This window comes from Dysidea avara, chromosome 4, assembly GCF_963678975.1.
Source record: "Dysidea avara chromosome 4, odDysAvar1.4, whole genome shotgun sequence".
Taxonomy (NCBI): Eukaryota; Metazoa; Porifera; class Demospongiae; order Dictyoceratida; family Dysideidae; genus Dysidea; species Dysidea avara.
In genome coordinates this window covers 15894906-15915140 of record NC_089275.1, presented here as the reverse complement: position 1 = coordinate 15915140, position 20235 = coordinate 15894906, and the positions used below count along the sequence as shown (strand labels likewise).

General features: G+C 37.2%; 1 protein-coding gene and 1 long non-coding RNA gene across 4 annotated transcripts in view; one reads left to right on the top strand and one right to left on the bottom strand.

The window, feature by feature from the left end:
- LOC136253274 (mucolipin-3-like) overlaps nucleotides 1-20235 on the top strand; it is a 28175-nt gene that overhangs the window by 2078 nt on the left and 5862 nt on the right. For all 3 annotated transcript variants that reach the window (XR_010700044.1, XM_066045911.1, XM_066045912.1), the window contains exons 2-8: nucleotides 640-783; nucleotides 1191-1323; nucleotides 3356-3521; nucleotides 14381-14666; nucleotides 16184-16333; nucleotides 18479-18589; nucleotides 18690-18812. Coding sequence is in view for 2 of the 3 variants with exons in the window: in XM_066045911.1 (XP_065901983.1) it covers nucleotides 640-783; nucleotides 1191-1323; nucleotides 3356-3521; nucleotides 14381-14666; nucleotides 16184-16333; nucleotides 18479-18589; nucleotides 18690-18812 (1113 nt within the window). In the remaining variant the exon portion in view is untranslated. The remainder of the gene's footprint in view (nucleotides 1-639; nucleotides 784-1190; nucleotides 1324-3355; nucleotides 3522-14380; nucleotides 14667-16183; nucleotides 16334-18478; nucleotides 18590-18689; nucleotides 18813-20235) is intronic.
- On the bottom strand, nucleotides 5013-6892 carry LOC136253275 (uncharacterized). The gene is made up of 8 exons (XR_010700045.1): nucleotides 6719-6892; nucleotides 6511-6670; nucleotides 6297-6401; nucleotides 5978-6042; nucleotides 5889-5917; nucleotides 5705-5838; nucleotides 5225-5289; nucleotides 5013-5165 (listed from the first exon to the last, which is right to left on the bottom strand). It is a non-coding gene; the product is annotated as an uncharacterized lncRNA (long non-coding RNA).

The following is a 20235-nucleotide window of genomic DNA, read 5'->3' as shown; positions in this document are numbered from 1 at the left end:
GTGTATAAACAACCCCTCAGGAATGCTGTAATAATCACTGAGGCAGATACCTTTACATAATTCTGTCTACTGTTAAGCTGATCATGATGATGACACATATGCAGCTGAGTGCTGATGGCTATGTTTATCACGTATGAGAGGTATTGGTCTGCTGTTACCAACTATGCAGCATATAATAGTTCACTTCACCCAGTGTAAACATGTGTAGGGGTTATCATGTTCAAAGCCAATAAGATTCTATAGTATTCATGAAACTGTAATAATTGTGTGATAATTGGATCACATAACCAGACTGTTGACTGAACAAACCGCAAATTACTTATATGGCAGTGACAGTTACTCAAACAGTATGTACAGTGTTTCATTGTTAAATTCTTGGCTGGCTATTATGCAGGTGACTGCTTAACAGTAAGCACTGTGTTGGGTATGTGATATAGTTACAGCTACTGCTGTGTTTTCCTATGTTGAAATAGACTCTAGATAAGATTGATCACTAGCTTCTGTGCTAGCTGCATTAAAAGTGTTGTTTTACTGTACTCCTGACCAGTTATGATGCATTGTTGTTAATATATGAACCGTGATAATACATACGATGTGTACTTGCAGTATGCTGAAAATATTAGTCCTCTTCTTCTGTAGGGATGCATCTATGTCTCACAGACATCCAATCTCACAAGCTACTTGTCACAAAGCTCAGTTGCATTCAAACAATACTTTACTCCTGTTACGAATATTTATACTTTGGAGGAAGTCTACGAGCAGATCACTCACATTGTCATGTCTGTAAGTTAATGTACCTAAACTAATACATACATAAGTAGGGAATTAAATGAAAATTCAGTAATCGAGTAAGCATAGGTGCTCTCTGACTCAGATAATATTTTCCACTAAGTATTATCATGGTCTATTACTTAGTTGACTATTTATTTGTGTCCATATATATACACCAATGTGACCAGACTTGAAAATCTGTCTTAATGTCACACGTGAAATAGTTAGAATTTGCAATGTCATCATTATTCAGAATTTATTTGAATACAAGGTTGTGAGTATATTGTATAGCTTAGAATCTAATTATTTTAGTCATAAAATTAATATGCTTTTCATTTATCAACAAAATGTGACATTAAACCTGATTTTCCAAAATCTAGTTACAGAATATGTTTTAATTGTTGTCTCCATCACTACAGTATTACAATATCTCAGATCAGTATGTGATACCTTACAAGTATGTCAGTTTTGATAGTGGTGATATATCAGATACTCCTAGTAACTTGAGAATGATTGTTCAATTTGTCGATAATACTTCAGACTGCAAACAAGGTAATACTAACGTAGAATTAATATGACACTGTTGATAAAATACAACATAAAGACATACGCTAGCTGCCAGATAGTAGACAAAAGAATTCTATAATTTTTCTATGGGCAGAAATGCTGAATGCAGTTACATTTGTTGATATATATGTATACACCTTAAGTCTGAGAGCTGAGGGTGTATAATCAGCAAACAGTCATGATAATAGAAAAATGATATTCCACTTGGGTGCACTCACCTAAGTGTAGGTTAGAGACCTAGCAAAAATTCTTCATATTATCACAAAGATCCGAAGGCATGGTATCTAACCATCTTAGATAATGGGGCTATTTTATATAGATAAATAGGTGAAGTCATTATGGGATTTGATTATATGTCATTTTAAAATCATTGCACCATGTTAAAATAGACTAAACTTTAGTCGCAGTGATAGTAAAAATAATGTCAACAAGAAACTGACGTGTTGTCACATTGCCAGTCTTGCATCCAGTGTGAGTGCTTTATAGACCCTGTATTAAGTTTATGGGCAGGTAAAGCTTTATCCTGAAGCGTATACGTACATCATGCCAGTCAAAATACGGTGAAAGTGGGTTCTGAATATGGCTTTCCTAATTTAGGTTGTACAGGTATTGTAAAAACCCAAAAATGATAGCAAAGGCCTTGTAGGTTGCCAAAAATACTCTCTAGAATTCCTATGGATATAGTTACATGAAAATAACAAGGAGAAAACATCCTGACCACCTGGTAGACTCCTGTAAGTGTTCGAGTGTAAATCGGATGGCTGCAGGTTCGAGGCTACCTAGGTCCAGTCATGGATTTTTTCTCCTTTCTCCAACTTTTCAAACACACCTTAAGTAGCTAAAGTCTTTGAGCAGGCTGTAGGACCAGGTGTCCTACAGACCTTCAGCACTTGTGCTGTAAAGCATTAATAAATAAAATAAATAAATAAATTGCATACCAGTTGCTATATAGAAAATAAATTACAGGCACTTATTTAATTGATCATAATTATGTCATGAATGCAACAGGCTATAGAGTTGAAACTTGTGTTCATCATTAACTTGGAAATTGATAAAGGTATACTTTTGGCCTATATCCACCCATGCTTCAATTATGCCTGCACATTTGCTGCATTCATAGCGCACTAAACACAACTGCAACATATATCCCTCTGTCTCTCTTAAACATGGGTGTATTTATGAAGATGTATCATACAGTACGATAGTACTGTATATTTAGGATTGTGAAGGTTTGGGCTTTACTGGCCAAAAATTTCAACCTAAACCCAGTCCCACAATGCCTTCATGGCGCCTTGGTAGGTATAACCAAGCCCAAAAGTGCCTTCAGTGTGACCCAAAATACTTCCAGTAAGTTGCTATGAAATGTTGAAATATTTTAGTGGAATTTCTGCTAGCTGGCTGACTGACTTACTTACTTACCTGCGGTATGCTAAAAGACACCTGTCAGGCTGAATCAACAGGCCTGTAGCCTTAGCTGTTATCAAGTTATGCTTGTCTGAAGGTATTTGTAAGTTAAGACATACAATACACACATCATGGACTTAACTTTGTCCTCCTTCATGTCCCAGTTCTTTTCGCTGACAATGCAATGTGCTGATTTGTGGTAAAATGATAGCTACGGCTGGCTGGCTAGCACACTTATCGTCCTATTTCCACAGCGACTGAATCAATTGCAGAGACACTTCTCATACTGTTCTTCATTAGTAAACTGTGTAACAGGCAGAACATAGCTGAAGACGAAGTGTAGTGGCCACTTCACTTTTCAGTAATTTATTGTTGATTGGGACACTCATTCACAAAATTAATTTTGTGGCATGCCTGATGCCATTCTTTTGATTGATTCAATATATGTGGGTTCAGTGGCCATAATTGTTATAAAAACGATTAAGTAGAAGAAAAAATTATAAATCTTCGTAACAGCATTATTATATGGCTACTAATTTGATTTAACACCATGAATTCTCATTAATTAAGTTCATCATAGATTATTATAAATGTACATGTGTTATGTTCACAGGAAACCTTCATCCAACAATATATGCCCCAACAACTGAATGTATGTCAGATGAAACAGCAAAGTGTTGTGGTAATCATACTGTAAACAGTGATCAGACAACTGATGAATATTGTTGCTCCATAAGAGATCAGGTTAGGTGTTGTATTAATGAAGAAAATATTGACAGGTTAGAGGATTATATAAAAATTATTATCAAGACTCACGGTAGTGAGTCGCACGGCCAAGAAACTACAAAGCGCACGCCCAATTAAAAGACGTGCGGCCACTACTATGAGTTATTTACGTGTAGGGCTATTTTCGCAATATTAGTCCTAGATTATGCAACATCTCTCAATAGATTTGTATTGCGTTACGTGATAAAAAAATCTTTAGGAGTCGTCATCATCATAGTTTTCTTGCGACCTCGCTAAAATAAAAAAGTAACCATCGCAAAATAAAAAATAGGCGTATTTCACTTTATTTCTCTACCTTATGTTACAACTACTGTCACGTTTAAGGCTCAAACGAATAGTAGCTTTCTGTATTCGAATATTTACTCAACTATTGTCCGAATACTCGAATATTCGGTGTAAGGTTTCATTGCTATGAATGCAATCCAGTAATTAAGGTGGCCACTACCAAGAAACCTATAAAGAACCACAAACAAGTTTGTGGCTTCGTATGAATAACTTACTGAGAAGAAAAGGGTAGCATAGTGCCCTTTCTGAAAGGATTACCGCAGCGATATTGTGATGGAAAGTGTTTATAACAAAGTAGAAGTATCTGGAGTAAACCATGAATCCATATGAAGTCTTGTGCTTACGGCAATCTGCCACAGCATTAGTACATCTTCACCAATTAGTGGCTGCCTAATGCTATTTCTACTGTTCGCTTCTTCAACACCATTCTTTCCATTCAATGGCATCGTCTCCGCTTCCTTAATTGCTTACAGCTAATCACGTGCCATTGTATAACGATCATGTGCGAATATTCGGGGATTAATTTTATTATTCGAATACTATGCCAACGAATATTAATACGAATAATCGGTTATTCGTTTGAGCCTTAGTCACGTTATACCAGTCAACATAGCCGTGTTTGTATAGTCCATCTAGCACTGACATTATCCAATCCTGGTTTGCCTATACGCGTATTTTCTTCAATAAAACCTCTATTCCCTACAATAACTTTTAAAGACACGACGTGGACACAAACTCTAATGCCTGATAAACAAATTGTGACAACGTGCTGAACCGTAAGTTCCCTAGGGATGGCGTTTTAAGCAGAAATCTTTTAAATTCGATTTAGTGCCACACCCCATGCGAGCGTTTATAAATCGCCAGTTGTCTTATGGTGTGAAGAGCAAAATCACTAGTGAAGGTGCTTTAAGCATACTCTTCAATTCTCTATTTACATGTAATTTTTAATAGATTAACCACAAAGGCCGGTAAGGTGAATACAAAAGGTAACAAGGCTTTAGTGGTTACCACCTATATGTAGTGTGTACCATGTAGCTTGTGTTGTGGCTTTCATTAAGTATTATGCACACACAAATGGTGCAACAAAATTTTGTAATGGATTGCTCGGATGTGGTTCGTGGTGTTGTGGCTCGAATGTGGTTCGTGGTTTGCCAGTGACCATGTATGAGTTGGGGTTGTTCCACACAACTTACACAATATTCAAATTTCATGATGGCCATGAAAATTTCTTGCCATATGGTAAACATACAACAATGTGTAACAACGTTAATCAACATCACATCAAGACTTGACTAAAAATAGTTCCAACAATAGTGATGATTTCTTGTATGTCAGCATGACGATACTGAGACCTGTAAAAGAATAAGCAGGTACTGAAGTTAACCTTAAATTAAACACTCATGCAACTGACCTGGAACATCGTTCGCAACACCAAAAACACTTGTTTCGATATCTGATGACACAATCCAGCAGGCACTGAATTAAAAGAGAATGTACAAAAAATCAATATGCCGGGCTGTATTAATAATAGCATGTACTGTATAATCAAAATGAACAAAAATTATATCCCAGGCTAAGTGAATGAATAACATAACTGTTGGGTAAGCATGTCAAACCTGAACATTAGGACATTAGTCAAACAAAAGTATGCTATCACAACTTGGTCATAATACAATGTTTGTACCACTGGACTTCACACTGGTTGCCCAAAAATTGTGCCATTCCGGGACAACAGCATAATTATGAAACAAATAGTTACTACAACACAGAAGGCTTACTGTCTACACTGATATACCATAATTTAAAAACATAACAGGTGGGCATTAAATACAATACACTTAACATCTGGGTACTAGGAAAAAATCACTAACATCACAACATGTAAACTGACCTGGAAATTAACACCCTTGATGCCACTACAGTCTACACTGGATATTTGTTTGAACCCATCAACACCATACCCGATACATCTGAGTAAACTGACCCTGCAAATTCACCTCACTAGTATACAGTGATAAGTGATAACTACAAAAACAACAATTGCAATAATACAATTCTTCTGTACGTCAACTGACCTGAAATTCATGACACTCGATACCGAGACCTGTAAAAGAATAAGCAGGCACTGAAGTCAACCTTAAATTAAACACACATGCAAACTGACCTGGAACATCGGTCGCAACACCAAAGACACCTGTTTCGATATCTGACGAAACAATCCAGCAGGCACTGAATTAAAAAGAGAATGTGCAAAAAATCAATATGCCAGGCTGTACCAATAAAGGATGGATAATCAAAATGAACTAAAAATTATATATCCCATATGCAGGTTAAGTGAGTAACATAACTGTTGGGTAAGCATGTAAACCAGAACATTAGGTCATTAGTCAAACAAAAGTACGCTATCACAAACTGGTCAGTGATAATTGATAACTACAAAAAGAACAATTGTAATAATACAATTCCTCTGAACAGTAACTGACCTGAAATTCATGACAACTGTATCTTTGTTCTTACGTGGTCTCAACTTACATATGTACCATGATCACATTCAACTGCTAGTGGATAAACCAGTATGACCAGATGGCCTGCAAAAACCAACAAGCAGTTGTTAAATACAATACACCTAAAGCTATATCATATAAGCATTATTCCACACTGATATAGTAATAGATTATAGGATGTTGTGGAACTTGCCTAAACATGTAAACTTGAACATGAGGACAACTGCATAATCTGGACACTTGGAATTGTCCAATACCTGATGAACAAGTTGGTACTAATGACATTCACTTCAACATTTTATCCCAGCTGGGTGAATCTCTTGTAACTGAGTAAAAAGGTGTTTATTTTCCACCTGCAACCAAAGTTCTACATTTCTGTGGTTGAGTGTACATAAACTGACCTGGAAAATCAGTATGCCATAGGGGTATGGAAATGGTTCCTTTCCTTCTGTTGTGACATTACTTACAGCTGACTGGTAAATGATCATCGATGTCCCCGTGGACCCCAACAATGAGTATATCAATAACTTCACAAGTTGGAATGAATTTCCTTTCAACATGTGGTGGAATGAATTTCAACATCTGGCGGACAGGTCAAAAACCCTATCGCACAAACACGGTGAATCAGTGTGTGGCGATATGACACGTTTCACTCCTCGTTTCGTTAGCATTCAAGACCGACATATGTCATAGAGTACCTCAGTAGTCTTGACTCTTACTTCTTCAAGCGTTGCTCTAGCGATGTAGTTTCTCACGAGGGGCTCGAGTTTCTCATTAAAGTCGAGCCGATTAAAGTACGCCTCACCATCCAGTTACATTCTTAAACCATTCAATTTAAAACCACGTATCACGAGTGTCCGCTTAAGGTAATTAGGGACTTTCCACGAGATTTCCCCTAAATAGATCACGTGTTAGTTGTCAATCCGGTGGATTCTGGTGGTATACATGGTTCAACAATGCGGTAAGTGTACTTTAATATAGTATACGCTGTCAATAATTTTTTGTGTACTGCTAAACTAAGTTATTTTTGTGTGATGAGCATGCTTGAGGAAGGGTCTGGGGGACGAGACTAATGTTTTTACAGCAGTTGATGATGGCCAGGCAAAGAACTGCGAGAAGAACTACTGTGATAGTGTGATAGTAGGGAAAAATTCCACCCCTATAGCTCTACCTATAGCTAGGGGCATTAACTAGCATTATCTACAACTACTGTATTATGTTGCTGATATGTACATCCGGGCCAAGAATAAAGGTGAAAGTGGTAGTAAGGCTCAATCCTATTATTCTGCTGAACAGGCAAGGGAGTCTGGGATTCTGGAGACATGCTCCCTCAGGAAAGTATAAGTACTACAACTTTTTTGTTTCAATTGCTTCAAGTATAAAAATTTCAGTCAAAAGGTGATGATCAAAGCTCTGGTCTTATGCACTGGTTGGAGTGGTTGTATCGATACTGCACTGTGACATCCTTGAGGGGTTAGTGCTGGCATTGTCCATGGCAATACTATTCCATCTCACCGAGTCTTGATGATTGAGTCCTCCATTCCTTTCTCTGCTGCTCCAATCCTGAAGTTGTGACCACAGTCAAAAGGTGACGATCGAGGCTCTGGTCTTGCATCTATACTGTACTGCAACACCCTTGAGGGGTTAGTACTGGCATTGTCCATCGCAATGCTGTCCCATCTCCCATATACAAGTCTTGATGGTTGAGTCCTCTATTCCTTTCTCTGCTGCTCTAATCCTGAAGTAGTGACCAAAATATTAAAAAATGGTTAAATGATTATGATGATAACAATTACAAATGTATTTATAGCTGTGTAGCAACTGTGAACTAGTTAGGCACTTGCAAGTTTAATTAGGTGTCTGAAGCATTTAACATGCACAGATATGAGATATATTCGTCACATGCAGGCAGTAAAGATAGATCTACTCTAATAGAACAGTCATACTACACCGTAAATTCATACTTCAGAATTTACGGTGTTATGAAACAATCATTATTATGTATGGATTTTACTGACTCTCCAAGATAATATTCTGCATTAATGTTAATTGCTCATTTCCAAAAAAAAATTACCTTTTAAACCAAATGTAGAGTCTATCACTGACAAAAATGAGTGATATCCACCCCAAAAAGACCTTCGCTGTAAAAAAGGCGCGCCCAAGAAACTACAAGTACCTGGAACCCAATGTAAAAAACAAAAAGAAAAAACAGCTCAGCTGAAGTGAAAAGTAACTGGTAACTTAAAGAGCTGATATCTGAAGCGGCCAAGAATACAATTACTAAAGTTTAATCCATGCAAGAACACCTTGGCTATAATACAGGTGTGTACATGAAAGTAACTGGCAACTGAAATGGCTGATATCTGAAGCAGCCAAGAATGAATACAACTAATTCAAAACTTTAACACTGAACCTTTATAATTCAGCTGTGTTCTATATTCACTCTTGCTGCATCGTAAAGTAACTCTAATTGGCTGGTAATTTGGCCGCCTTTTTTGCTCTATTATACTGACTATTAAAAAAGGCGGCCAAATTACCAGCCAATTAGAGTTAAAAGAAATTACCTTACGATGCAGCAAGAGTGAATATAGAACACAGCTGAATTATAAAGGTTCAGTGTTAAATTTTTGAATTAGTTGTATATGACCATTCATTCTTGGCCGCTTCAGATATCAGCCATTTCAGTTGCCAGTTACTTTCATGTACACACCTGTATTATAGCCAAGGTGTTCTTGCATGGATTAAACTTTAGTAATTGTATTCTTGGCCGCTTCAGATATCAGCTCTTTAAGTTACCAGTTACTTTTCACTTCAGCTGAGCTGTTTTTTCTTTTTGTTTTTTTGCATTGGGTTCCAGGTACTTTTAGTTTCTTGGGCGCGCCTTTTTTACAGCGAAGGTGTTTTTGGGGTGGTTTATATTACTGTAACAATAGGGATTATGGCTATTGCACACAGTATCTTAGCCAGGCCTTCAAGGATGGGTGGGTACGCTCACCCACACACTTCACCCCAACTCGATAACAGCTAAGGCTATTGGCCTGACATTTCACTGTCAGACAGTCCTACAGGTGCCTTTTAGCATATCACAGTACGTACAATGCACACATCATGGACTTACCTTTGTCCTCCTTTGTGTTCAGTTCTTTTCACTGACAATACAAGGTGTTTGTTTGCAGTAAAATGATAGCCACAGCTTCCTGTGCTGGCTTGCAACTAACTGTTAGGCCATCCTTTGTGGACTCTACATACATTTGGTTTTAAAACTGTTTCAAAAGTGCACATATGTGTCTAGCTAACTAATATTAAGTTATGCTGCTGTTCCTGCAGCTTATTTCACTAGTCTAATGCTACTGCATGAATGATATTGAAGCTAAAAAAGAGAACTAATTACAACTGTCTTGTTCTCTTTTAACCATCTGTACCTGTGCACAACTCTTTATATACCAATCCAACTCTTGAGGTAATTGTATGGCCTAATTCAGTAACCAATTTTTCATCTCCACTGACTTGCTTAGCACTCCAGGTGCGTAGCCAAGGGTGGGCATGGGCGGGCGTTTGCCCAACCATCACAAACGTTTGTCCAACCATCACAAGTAGTTTAAGATTCACACAAGGATTACAGCACACAAAACAACCATACTTTAATATTGTAAAGCACAAACGTGTACCTCATTTGTTGAACCATGACTTCAAAGAGGGATCGAGATAGATGATGTATCACATGATCCATTACGTGGGAAGTCCCTATAATTACACTTCACGTGCCACGCTCATTAGTGCAGTTTAAATTGGAAATTTAAAATGGAGTCGGAGCGTGGTACACTATAGTCGTGGTACTGTATCTCTAAGTCACAGTGTGTGATAATTGTCCTTAGGATGCAGTGTGAATGGTGCTGACAGTAAAAGATTCCGTTTCAGTGGACTTGTCAAGCGTATTTTTTTGATAAAGAAAGTAGCTACCGCATAGCCTAACTTACTGCTGATAAAAGAAAACAGGAAAACGTACTCTTTTAGATAACAATAATGGCATATGCAGATGGAGCTGGAAATGGAGAAAAGGTCAAGTCATTATAAACTGTCACATGCACAATTTGTACTGATTAACCGAGTTGTGGTTTACACCAGATTCATGCAAAATGTACATTGGCTGCTATAAGTCTGGGACGAAGCTTTCTTGGCATGCTCATATTTGTGATAAGACTCATTATAGTTCATAAATTAGCACCCCTGGCCTTCATTTGGGGCCACGTGGCGTTTATTGAAAAAGCATTACATATCGATGTGGTGGTTTGTTTGTAAGCTATACTGCCAGTTGATTGTAGTAAATGTGTAATGAACTGTATACATTGCAGATTCAGCAGTTTGGTGTCACGTGATGCTTGACTACGACGATTGTCGGTGGATGCCTGCCCTACAAATTTAATAGAATAGCATATAGCTAGTAAATGTTTATATGCATGCAAGCAGCATTTTGTTTACACTATAGCATAGGTAGCTGTAGGCCTTGCGTGCATACACTTTTCATATTTTTCTTTGGTAATGTCTCACATGAAAGTGAGCATGTTTCTTGTGTGTGTAGTTAAGTTGATGTTATGCCCAACCATCAAATATTGGCTGGCTACACCCCTGCTTGGCACCATAGAGTTTTTTTTGTCTATGTAGCACTTTAGGTCACTTAACCCCACCAACAAAAGAAGCTGTGCTGTTACTCACAACTCTGATGTGGAAAATTAGACTGGATCCCCTCCTCTCTTCTCCATCTGAAATTTTTGATCACGTGATGCTGTGCATTAAATAGAAAATATTGAAATTACTTGGATTGCGTGATGTAATTATTCAACTCTTCTTGCTGATTTACAATGAAATAATTATTGTGCTACCAAGGTATGCACTACTTGTCTGTTTTTTTTTGTAATAAGAGCAAAGGGGCACCGCTATCCCAGGGAAATTTGAGTGGGCCCCAGTCTTCAGATAGTACTTATAGTACTGGATTTCATCTTGTGCTATATGTATTTTTCCTTTTACACCAGCTTTCTTCAGTGACAATTTGTCCTAAAGCATTCATTGCAATGCTTTAACATAATTATACATATTGTACTTTGCGTGAGAGGATCAAAGCGATGCCGCATCTCGTATTGTCCATACAGTACTCATCAACTGCATAACTGTACTGTATGAGTCATACAGTACAGTTATGCAACTAATTTAGCAAATACAGTACAGTTACGCGGAGAATTTATTTATGAATGTTACATAAACAACACACTGTAAATCGCTAAAACCAGCCAAACTAATCCTATGAGTTCGTTCTACAGCTAGTAGGTAAACACTTACTGATATCCTGATCACCGAAAATCACAGCAGTTTGAGTACTAGAGAAAATCGCTCCAAGCCAGATGACCAGGAAGTACAATATAACACTTAAAGCACCGCCTTGATTGTGTGTGCGAAAACTACAGCACTCAGGGGTGTCTCAAGGCAAAAACAGCACTCTGCTTCGCCTCATGCTGTATTAGCCTCTCAACACACACCCTTGTACTGTATTTTCCATACACACACACAGCGGTGCTTTAACTATAACTTACAGAGCTATTTTGTAAGTACACATGTACACTAGATCTTTTGATAAAATGTATCACAATTAATTGTAATATTATTGCTTTGTTCATTGCTCTTTTCATTATATGTATGTACTTTTGATTAGTTAGAAATCCACTTCATGATCATAACGCATGCAATATCAGTTGTATGTGGATCTATAGTACGTTTATGCATGCATGGTGTTGCCACTATGACAGTTTGAAATGTATATCTCTGTTATACAGTAGTTGGCCACCTTCATTCCAAATTTCAGCAAAATAGCTGTATGTATTTGTAAGTCCTCAAAGTTAGGCTTAATTTCTTCATTTTCCCCATTTTCCAGTTCTTTTCACACATTTTGCAAAAAAACTGGTATACAACGCAAATGCACAACTTAATTGCTATGAAATACAGCGAGGACGTATTAATGTGAATTCACATTTCAAGTCTGGTGTGAATCTGAATTATTTGTGTTCATTATTCCTTGCTATCTTTAGGCATGTGCATCATACAGTACGATAAGTACTATTTGTTAGGAATCACGATGGTTTGGGCTTTTCTGACCAACAGTATAACCCCAAAACCAGCCTCGCAATACCTTCATAGTGCCTTGACAGTATTGGTTAGCTATAACTGGGTCCAAAAGTTCCTTCTGAATGCATCCAATAGGTTGCTAAAAAAGTTAATTATTTAGTGGAATTTTGGCTGACTGATTGACTTACTTATGAATGCCTTTAATCAAGGCGTAACTAGATGCCGGCTAAGGCTATTGGCCTGACTTTTTACTGCTCGATGTTGCTTCGGCCCGATAGGTGCTTTTAAGCATACCGCAGTACATAGAATACACGTATCATGGTCATGGACTTACCTTTGTTCTGCTTTGTGTCCCATTTCTTTTTACTGACAGCCCAAGATGTCGATTTGCGGTAACTATAACTTGTGATGGCTTCCCTACATTTGTAAATGGAATCGCCTGTATGTTCTGTGGTGACTGGATTGATTGCAGAGATGCTTCTCCTACTGTTCTTCATTTGTAATGCTTCATAAATGGCCACTTAAATTCACTTTCGAGTCAGTAATTAATAGTTGGGTGCATGTTCCAGCGAAAGCGCTTGCTCTGGTGCCATATTTTTCGTTTGTTGTGGTATGCTCGGGTTCAACAGTCATAATCATACAGTACAATAGTACTGTATAGTAGGGACCACAAAGGTGGAAGTGTGGCCTACAAAAACACATAACCCAAAAACCAGCCTCAATATTCCCAAAGCAGTATTGGTTAGGTAAAACTAAGCCCAAACAAGTCTTCAGATCGCCCCGAAACGCTTTCAACAAATTGCTATGGAATTTTACAAAAAAAAGGAATTTTCTTCTGACTGACTGACTGATTCCTTCAGACAAGCGTAACTCAATAATGGCTAAGGCTATGGGCTTGATTTTTTCACCATTCAATGTTGCTTCGTTACAAGAGGTGCCTTTTGGCATACCACAGTATGTACAATTCATTCTTCATGGACTTACCGGTGTCCTCCTTTGTGTTCCATTCATCTTTGCTGATAGCGAAAGGTGTCGATTTGGTGGTAGCACATGATGGCTTCCCTTCGTAATAAAGTAATTGTCTTGATTTTTCATAGTGGCTACTTTGATTGCAGAGGTGCTTTTGAACACTTCTTGATTCGTACTGCTATTTTATTTTGCAAAAAAGTTAACAAACAAGTACACAAAACAATTGGAATTTTCAACTACAGTATGGACCATAGCACATTGATAAAAAGTACTGAAACAAACTGGAGTAGTGCATGGTATTAAATCACAGTAAAACAATAAGAATTGTTATATCCCTACTGTGCATTTCCATTATGTACAGTAGATAGGGGATATAACACTTCTTATTGTTTTACTATGATTTAATATTGTGCACTACTCCATCTTGTTTCAGTACTTTTTATCGATGTGCTATGGTCCCTACTCTAGTTGAAAATTCCAAATTTTTTGTGTACTTGTAATGTTAAAAAACAGAAAGTGTAAGGAAAAGTTAGGAATTTTAAGTTCGATTAGGGATCACAAAAAAAGTAGACTGAAGTAGGGATTAAACGTCCACTAGTATATCTTCAGGTGTAGACATCCTCCCTTGTTTCACTACACTTATTTCTACGATCCCTAGTCAAACTTAAAATTCCTAATTTTTCCTTTTAACTAAAAATCCTGAGAACCATTTATCCCTGCTATGCTGGTATAATGTTTGATGGTGCTTTTGCTAACCTATTACCATTGCAATTTTCAGGGTAATAATCGGCACAAACCTACTGCATAAGTAATCCATGTGAACTTCTCACACAGAATGATGAAGCTGTTTATCACACATGCATGTACAGTACACAGGCACATGAATATTTTTTCATGTATAGTTTATCATTTTTTTTATCTGTGTATAATAATTACATGTGGAAAAACAGTACATACAAGTATTTTTGGTTATTTTTTAGGGTTAATTTTGTTTCCTTCAATTTTACCCTGTTTACTATGTTTAATGAAAGGGACATCGAAGAGTACAACAAAGTTAATTCTATTGTTCATTTCAATATCCTGCTTAAGAGTGATCGACACAGTGGCATTTTTGCTCATGTACAAATGAACACAAAGTTGAAAAGATTTGACCGTGATGATTTTAGGACCACAGCAACAATTGTGGATGTTACTGTATTTCTACTACTGATATTGTCATCAGGAACATACCTCTATTCTATCTGTTTAACAGTAAAATTGTGCAAGGTTGTGCATTCACTAACATGCGTGTACACAGCACACATGTACAATGCACCACACAAAAACAAACCAAGCTGTGAAAAATAGTGTGCCTTTATAAGCTTGGATGAAAAAAGTTGTGAAATCAAGGTGGCGACCAAGAAATAGCTGTAGTGATTTTAATGAAAATAAATTTTGATAATCATGGCTAAAGCCTTTTGTACTATATACTATAAAGCTCCAAAACCAACCTATGGCTGACTTTGAGGCTTTTTTACTCACATTTCTTCTTACACAATGGTGATTACTGAAGACAGACTTGTATATGTATTGTATTGCATGATATTTGTTAATAATACTCTAATAATACTCTAATAATACTCTAATAATACTCTAATAATACTCTAATAGAATGCACATTTTTTTTGAGAACTTCTAATAGGACACACACAACATGCTATAAATTATAAGCGTTTAACAAAAAGTAAGAATAAGAATATTCATCTGTAAATTAGAAAATAAGTAAGGTAAACAGCCAAGATGGCAGTGGTTCAGTGGTTAAGGATGTGAATGTTGGATTTGAAGGTCCCTGGTTCAAACTCTGGTAAATTTTTTTGACATTTTTTGCACCTTTTTTACCCACAATGACTGGTCTATTAGAATATCTCAATCCTAAGATTTTACACTTGTTTAGTTTTTGCTTTATAACTCTGTAGCTGTATCTCCATTGTTTTTCAAACCATCGAAAGGCACTGCTACAATAATCAGTCTTTGTACACACCAATTTTGATGGTATTCTCATACTCGGTTTATCCTGTAGCCGTGAGCAAACTTCAATCATTTTATATGTGAGTAAACATTCATAACTCCATGGATATTATCAGATTCATAGCAAATTTAGAACGTTAATTCACTCCATTTGTGCTGAAGTTTGCAGCAATCAAGTTAAGGCATACTTACTTACTTACAAGACAAATGTGCACTGTTTTATATTTCAAAACTTAGGTCTGGTTTCGCCTGGTGGGATTATTTCACATCGCCACATCACACTAACTAGCCTCTTACCTTCATTATCCAATGTTCCCGTGTTGTGAAAGCCGCAAACAAGGGTCGTTTTAGTCACTACGAATAAAAACGTGACAAAGTCCCCACACTAACACGGCCATTTTGTCAATTATGACATCAATGCAGATAAGTAGTCAATAGTACAGGTGTTGTTTTACAGTTACAACCTTCTACAGAGTTTAGCTATAGGTCAAATGTTAATTACAACTAATTGTTATGCATATGCTAATAACGTTTGCTTGATGTTACACTGTTTATATTGTTTTGTTGTTTTGTGATCAACTGTTACATACTGATAATCTTTTATAATGCATATTTTAAGCACTATCTGTACTTTGTATTATTATGTGAAAGTTAGGAAATTTGTGAATGACATGCATTTTGCAGCTGCAGACTGCAAAAGCTTTACATTACAACTGTTGTTTAGCAGCATACATTAAGCAGTACTGTAATGATATAAGAAATTAATTTTGCTGTAGGATCTGAAGTTACATTTCTCAGCATTCTATAAAAAGCATTTACGATGGAAAGAAATTAGTCACTTATTTAACAAGTGGTATATCCTGATGTTGTTTACAAACACTCTCATATTTTCTGGAACTGTTCTAAAGATCATCAGTGAATACAAGGTATAGCTATGTAGCAGTCATTATACCTAGAATAACACTGACACTATCAAACGGTATGGTCGTACCATTTAAGTAGGGATCGTGGTGAATGTTTCATGCGCCGCCCAAAATTCTGCCTTTAAAAATCATCCTACAGACATTTTACACGGCGAAAATCACCTTTACGGAATAGTACTAGTCCATATAATACAACAAAACACATACAGGTGGCTGGATATAAAATTTTAAAAACTCCGATTTTAGTCTCACTGCCTGACCACTGCCTGACCACTGTCGCAAACCTAGAGCCCAAACGAAGCAGTGCACGGTCACCATTTTACGCCACAGCAACAAACTCACCAGTGGGATGTGCCTTTTGGGGTTCCAACGAGTATGCACCCTGTACGCCTTGTCTTTCCTTTTATCTTCAATCAGGTTGGTTGTCCTCTGCAAGCATCAAAACCATACCGAGGCATTAATTTTCCGTAACAACACTTTTCTGTAGATGCCACAAAATTATTTCAGAAAGCGCTTATGCTGCTGAAAGAGCAGGGCACTTATAATTTCAAGTGTTGCAAGTGAAACATTAAGGCTGCTGAGTTGTCACTTCGACTTTTGCAAACGCCTGGACTGCAATCAATGAATGAGATGGACTGATACTCGACAACTTGTTTCTCTGAACACACTGACTCAGCCACTCGGTGCCAGACGGCGAGATCAGTGAGTGATTCATGTGATTGAATAGTACTCGAGTGGAAATTGTATTACTTCATCCTGTTAGTCGAGACTAAGCTCCAGACAATTGAAAAGGCCTGTCCGTTTGAACAACTTCCGGTCAGGGTGAATAGAACCGGGCCTCGAATAGAACGCAGACCATCGTACTGAGACAGGTCATAGATCTGAGCGCCATTGCTACTACGATCAAAGGTAAGTTATGCACACTACTATGGACCTATATGCTTCCAATTTGGCACAGTACGTACTTTAATAAGCTGCTGTGCTGCAACAAAAAAACTAAACAAACTAGTATTTTAACTTGGACTTTCCCATCGAGCTATGCTGTAATACCATCATTCATCTCTTGTTTCACTACTTTTTATTGCATAGATCCCTACTTCATTTTTAACAATTTAAAAAAAAATACTGTATAGATAGTAGGGCTGAGCGATACTGCCATTTTAGTATCACGATCGATACTAAAGCCACTATTCACAATACTCACGATACTTACAAATAAGTCAATCATAGCTGGTGCCACATAATGTATTGCTCAGCATTCCTGCAGGAAGTGATAGCAAACTAGCCACTATCATCCTTGTTTACAGTAACAGTTATTGTAACACATGCTTTGAGGTTGTTATGGTGTTCACACCTCTCTGCAGGGGAAACCAGATGGGTGGACTTTATCATTTACAAGGATTCTTAGCATAACAAATGGATTTTTAATGACAGTAATGTACAGGCATGGTATCACGATAGTTAATAACAAAATATCGCGATATCGATACTTTCAAAATATCGCGATATATCGCTAAACGGTAGTATCGCTCGGCACTAATAGATAGATACACACGAGTATATTACAGTACTCCCTCGATTGTCTGATCCCTTTGGGACAAAGACATGTTCAGATAATCAATATGTTTGGATAATCAAACCCCATTCATTTATATACAGAGCCTCTATTACTCTAATAGAACTTGCATCTTAGACAAAATACTCTAATAGAGCAGTCATTTCTACTGTTTAGGTAATAGAGATTCAGATAATCAAGGGAGCACTGTATATAGTTCTTATGATCCACTTGTGACTAATTTATAGACTCTTGCTCACCCTTAAAGCAGATGTTTTTTTACAAGCCAAAAATTTCATTGGCTGTACGTATAGTAGTAACCCATAGTCTAGAGTTAGCATTTGATTATATGCGAATAAGGTGCAACCGTTCCTTTTCAAAAACTGTTGGGTAAACTTAAATTAATAATGTGAGAAAAATGCAACAACAAAAAAAACTATCTGCTGATTCAAATTTTGCTTGTTGCATTTTATTTTCTGCAGATTATTAAATTCATGCTGCTATAATGTTCAATTAATGCTATGAGTTTGTATTATATGTGATACTGTCTTTACTGTTGTAAGAGTATCTGAAATTATTACTTGCTGTCATAGGAGGAGATTGTCATTGGTCTATTAGAAGCAGTAAGACTTTTGCTTGGAGTTGGACTATTGCTACTATGGTGTGGTTTATTTGGACTACTTATATCATTTGAACCCTTAAATGTATGTTGGCCTAACACACTAATTTGCTGCAATGGATGTTAAATTCATCAGAATCAACTAGCTGCATTTTGTCATGTTCATACAATCTTGTCCATTTCAGGTGTTATTCATCACAGTTTCCCTAGCTCTTCCCAGTGTTCTGTGGTTTTTATGTTGTGTGGCCATCATTTTCGTAGCATTCTCACTGTGTGGATGGTTGGTGCTTAGTCCTTATCATCCAAAGGTACATACCCATGTGTTCTATTAGACCTATATAGTCTTACTGATACATGTTATGGTTGTAACATACCCACGAGGTTTGTATCTAATTTGTAAAGACGGCACCTGAGGGCCACAGGACTGAGAAAGAAGTGTTTAAAAATCAAATACAGGATCAAAGGCGCCCATTTCTAACATGGAAAAAGCAAAAAAGCCAGGCAATTGCTGCATGCTGTGCCCAAGGAACAATTTTACTCACTAATTACTGTCTTGATAGTTAGTTTTTTGTCATTAATAGCTGGCCAATTAGACCAGCTGTTGTACTATTTCACATTTATATGTGTAACTAACATGATATTCATTGCTCAGTGGTTTAGCAATGTAGCTAAATATTATTAATAATCCTTGTTGGCTTAATTTATTGAGTGCGTGGTATATATGCTGATTCAGCCCAGTAGTTGTACTGCTTCCCGTTCATTTAGGCAAGTAAGTGTAAAACTGAAGCTGTGGATATTCATTCCAGAGTGATTCATCAGCTTGATGTATTGGCCAAATTCATAGCCTGGTAAATTGTTACTTTGTGTGGTGGTGAAGTGTATGGTTTCTTTTCATGTCTTTGAACTAATTAGTGGCCAAACTGTTGCCAAAAGGAGGTACTTAACCGTGTTACATTGCAACTGGTAGGTATAAAACAGTGGACCCAGGGACTAAGGATTCATGACCCGGGGACCCTACGTTTTGTGGAATTTGAATTTTACATTTTATACACTATCCTTGTATTGTCATAGTGGCTAGTCTCAAATAGCCTAGATCACTCTTTCTCTATCCTGTCATCGTGACAGTTCCTTGCACAATGCCTAGAAATTAGTGCCTGGTAGGCCACTCATTGTTTACACCTTCAGTACTAGTATCATTAAGCAGTAACAGGTCATTGCCTTTGTTTGCTACATGGCACAGAGTCTGTTTATCAAACTGCTGGTGTATCTTACAGTAATCACTTCACTGAAGCCATTTACATAATAGGCTAGCGTGCTCTTTGTGCATAGTATGAGTAGTCTACTGCAGAGGCACTTGTTGAATCAAACACAGTGTGAACTTTTGCAAAGTATGTAAAAACATAGGCCCTTGGGTTCCCAAGTCCTTGGATTCCCGGTCCCTGGGTCCACTATTTATACCTACGCACCTGATTACAACTAATTGAGTAAGTAGAATTCTAGGAAAACAGTAACAGAATGGAAACGGAAAGCAGAATGACCAACGGAAAATGCCTGATAAAGGTGATTATGCCACTAGAAAGGTTGGATTTATAGCCACAATGCTTCTTTGCGGCGTTCTTCCGCTAAGGCAATTGAAACACTCTAATAGAGCAGTCACCTGTTCTCTAATACAACAGTCAAGAATGTTTTGCCAACTCACTACATGGGCTAGCTAAGTCACCAGCACTGAAA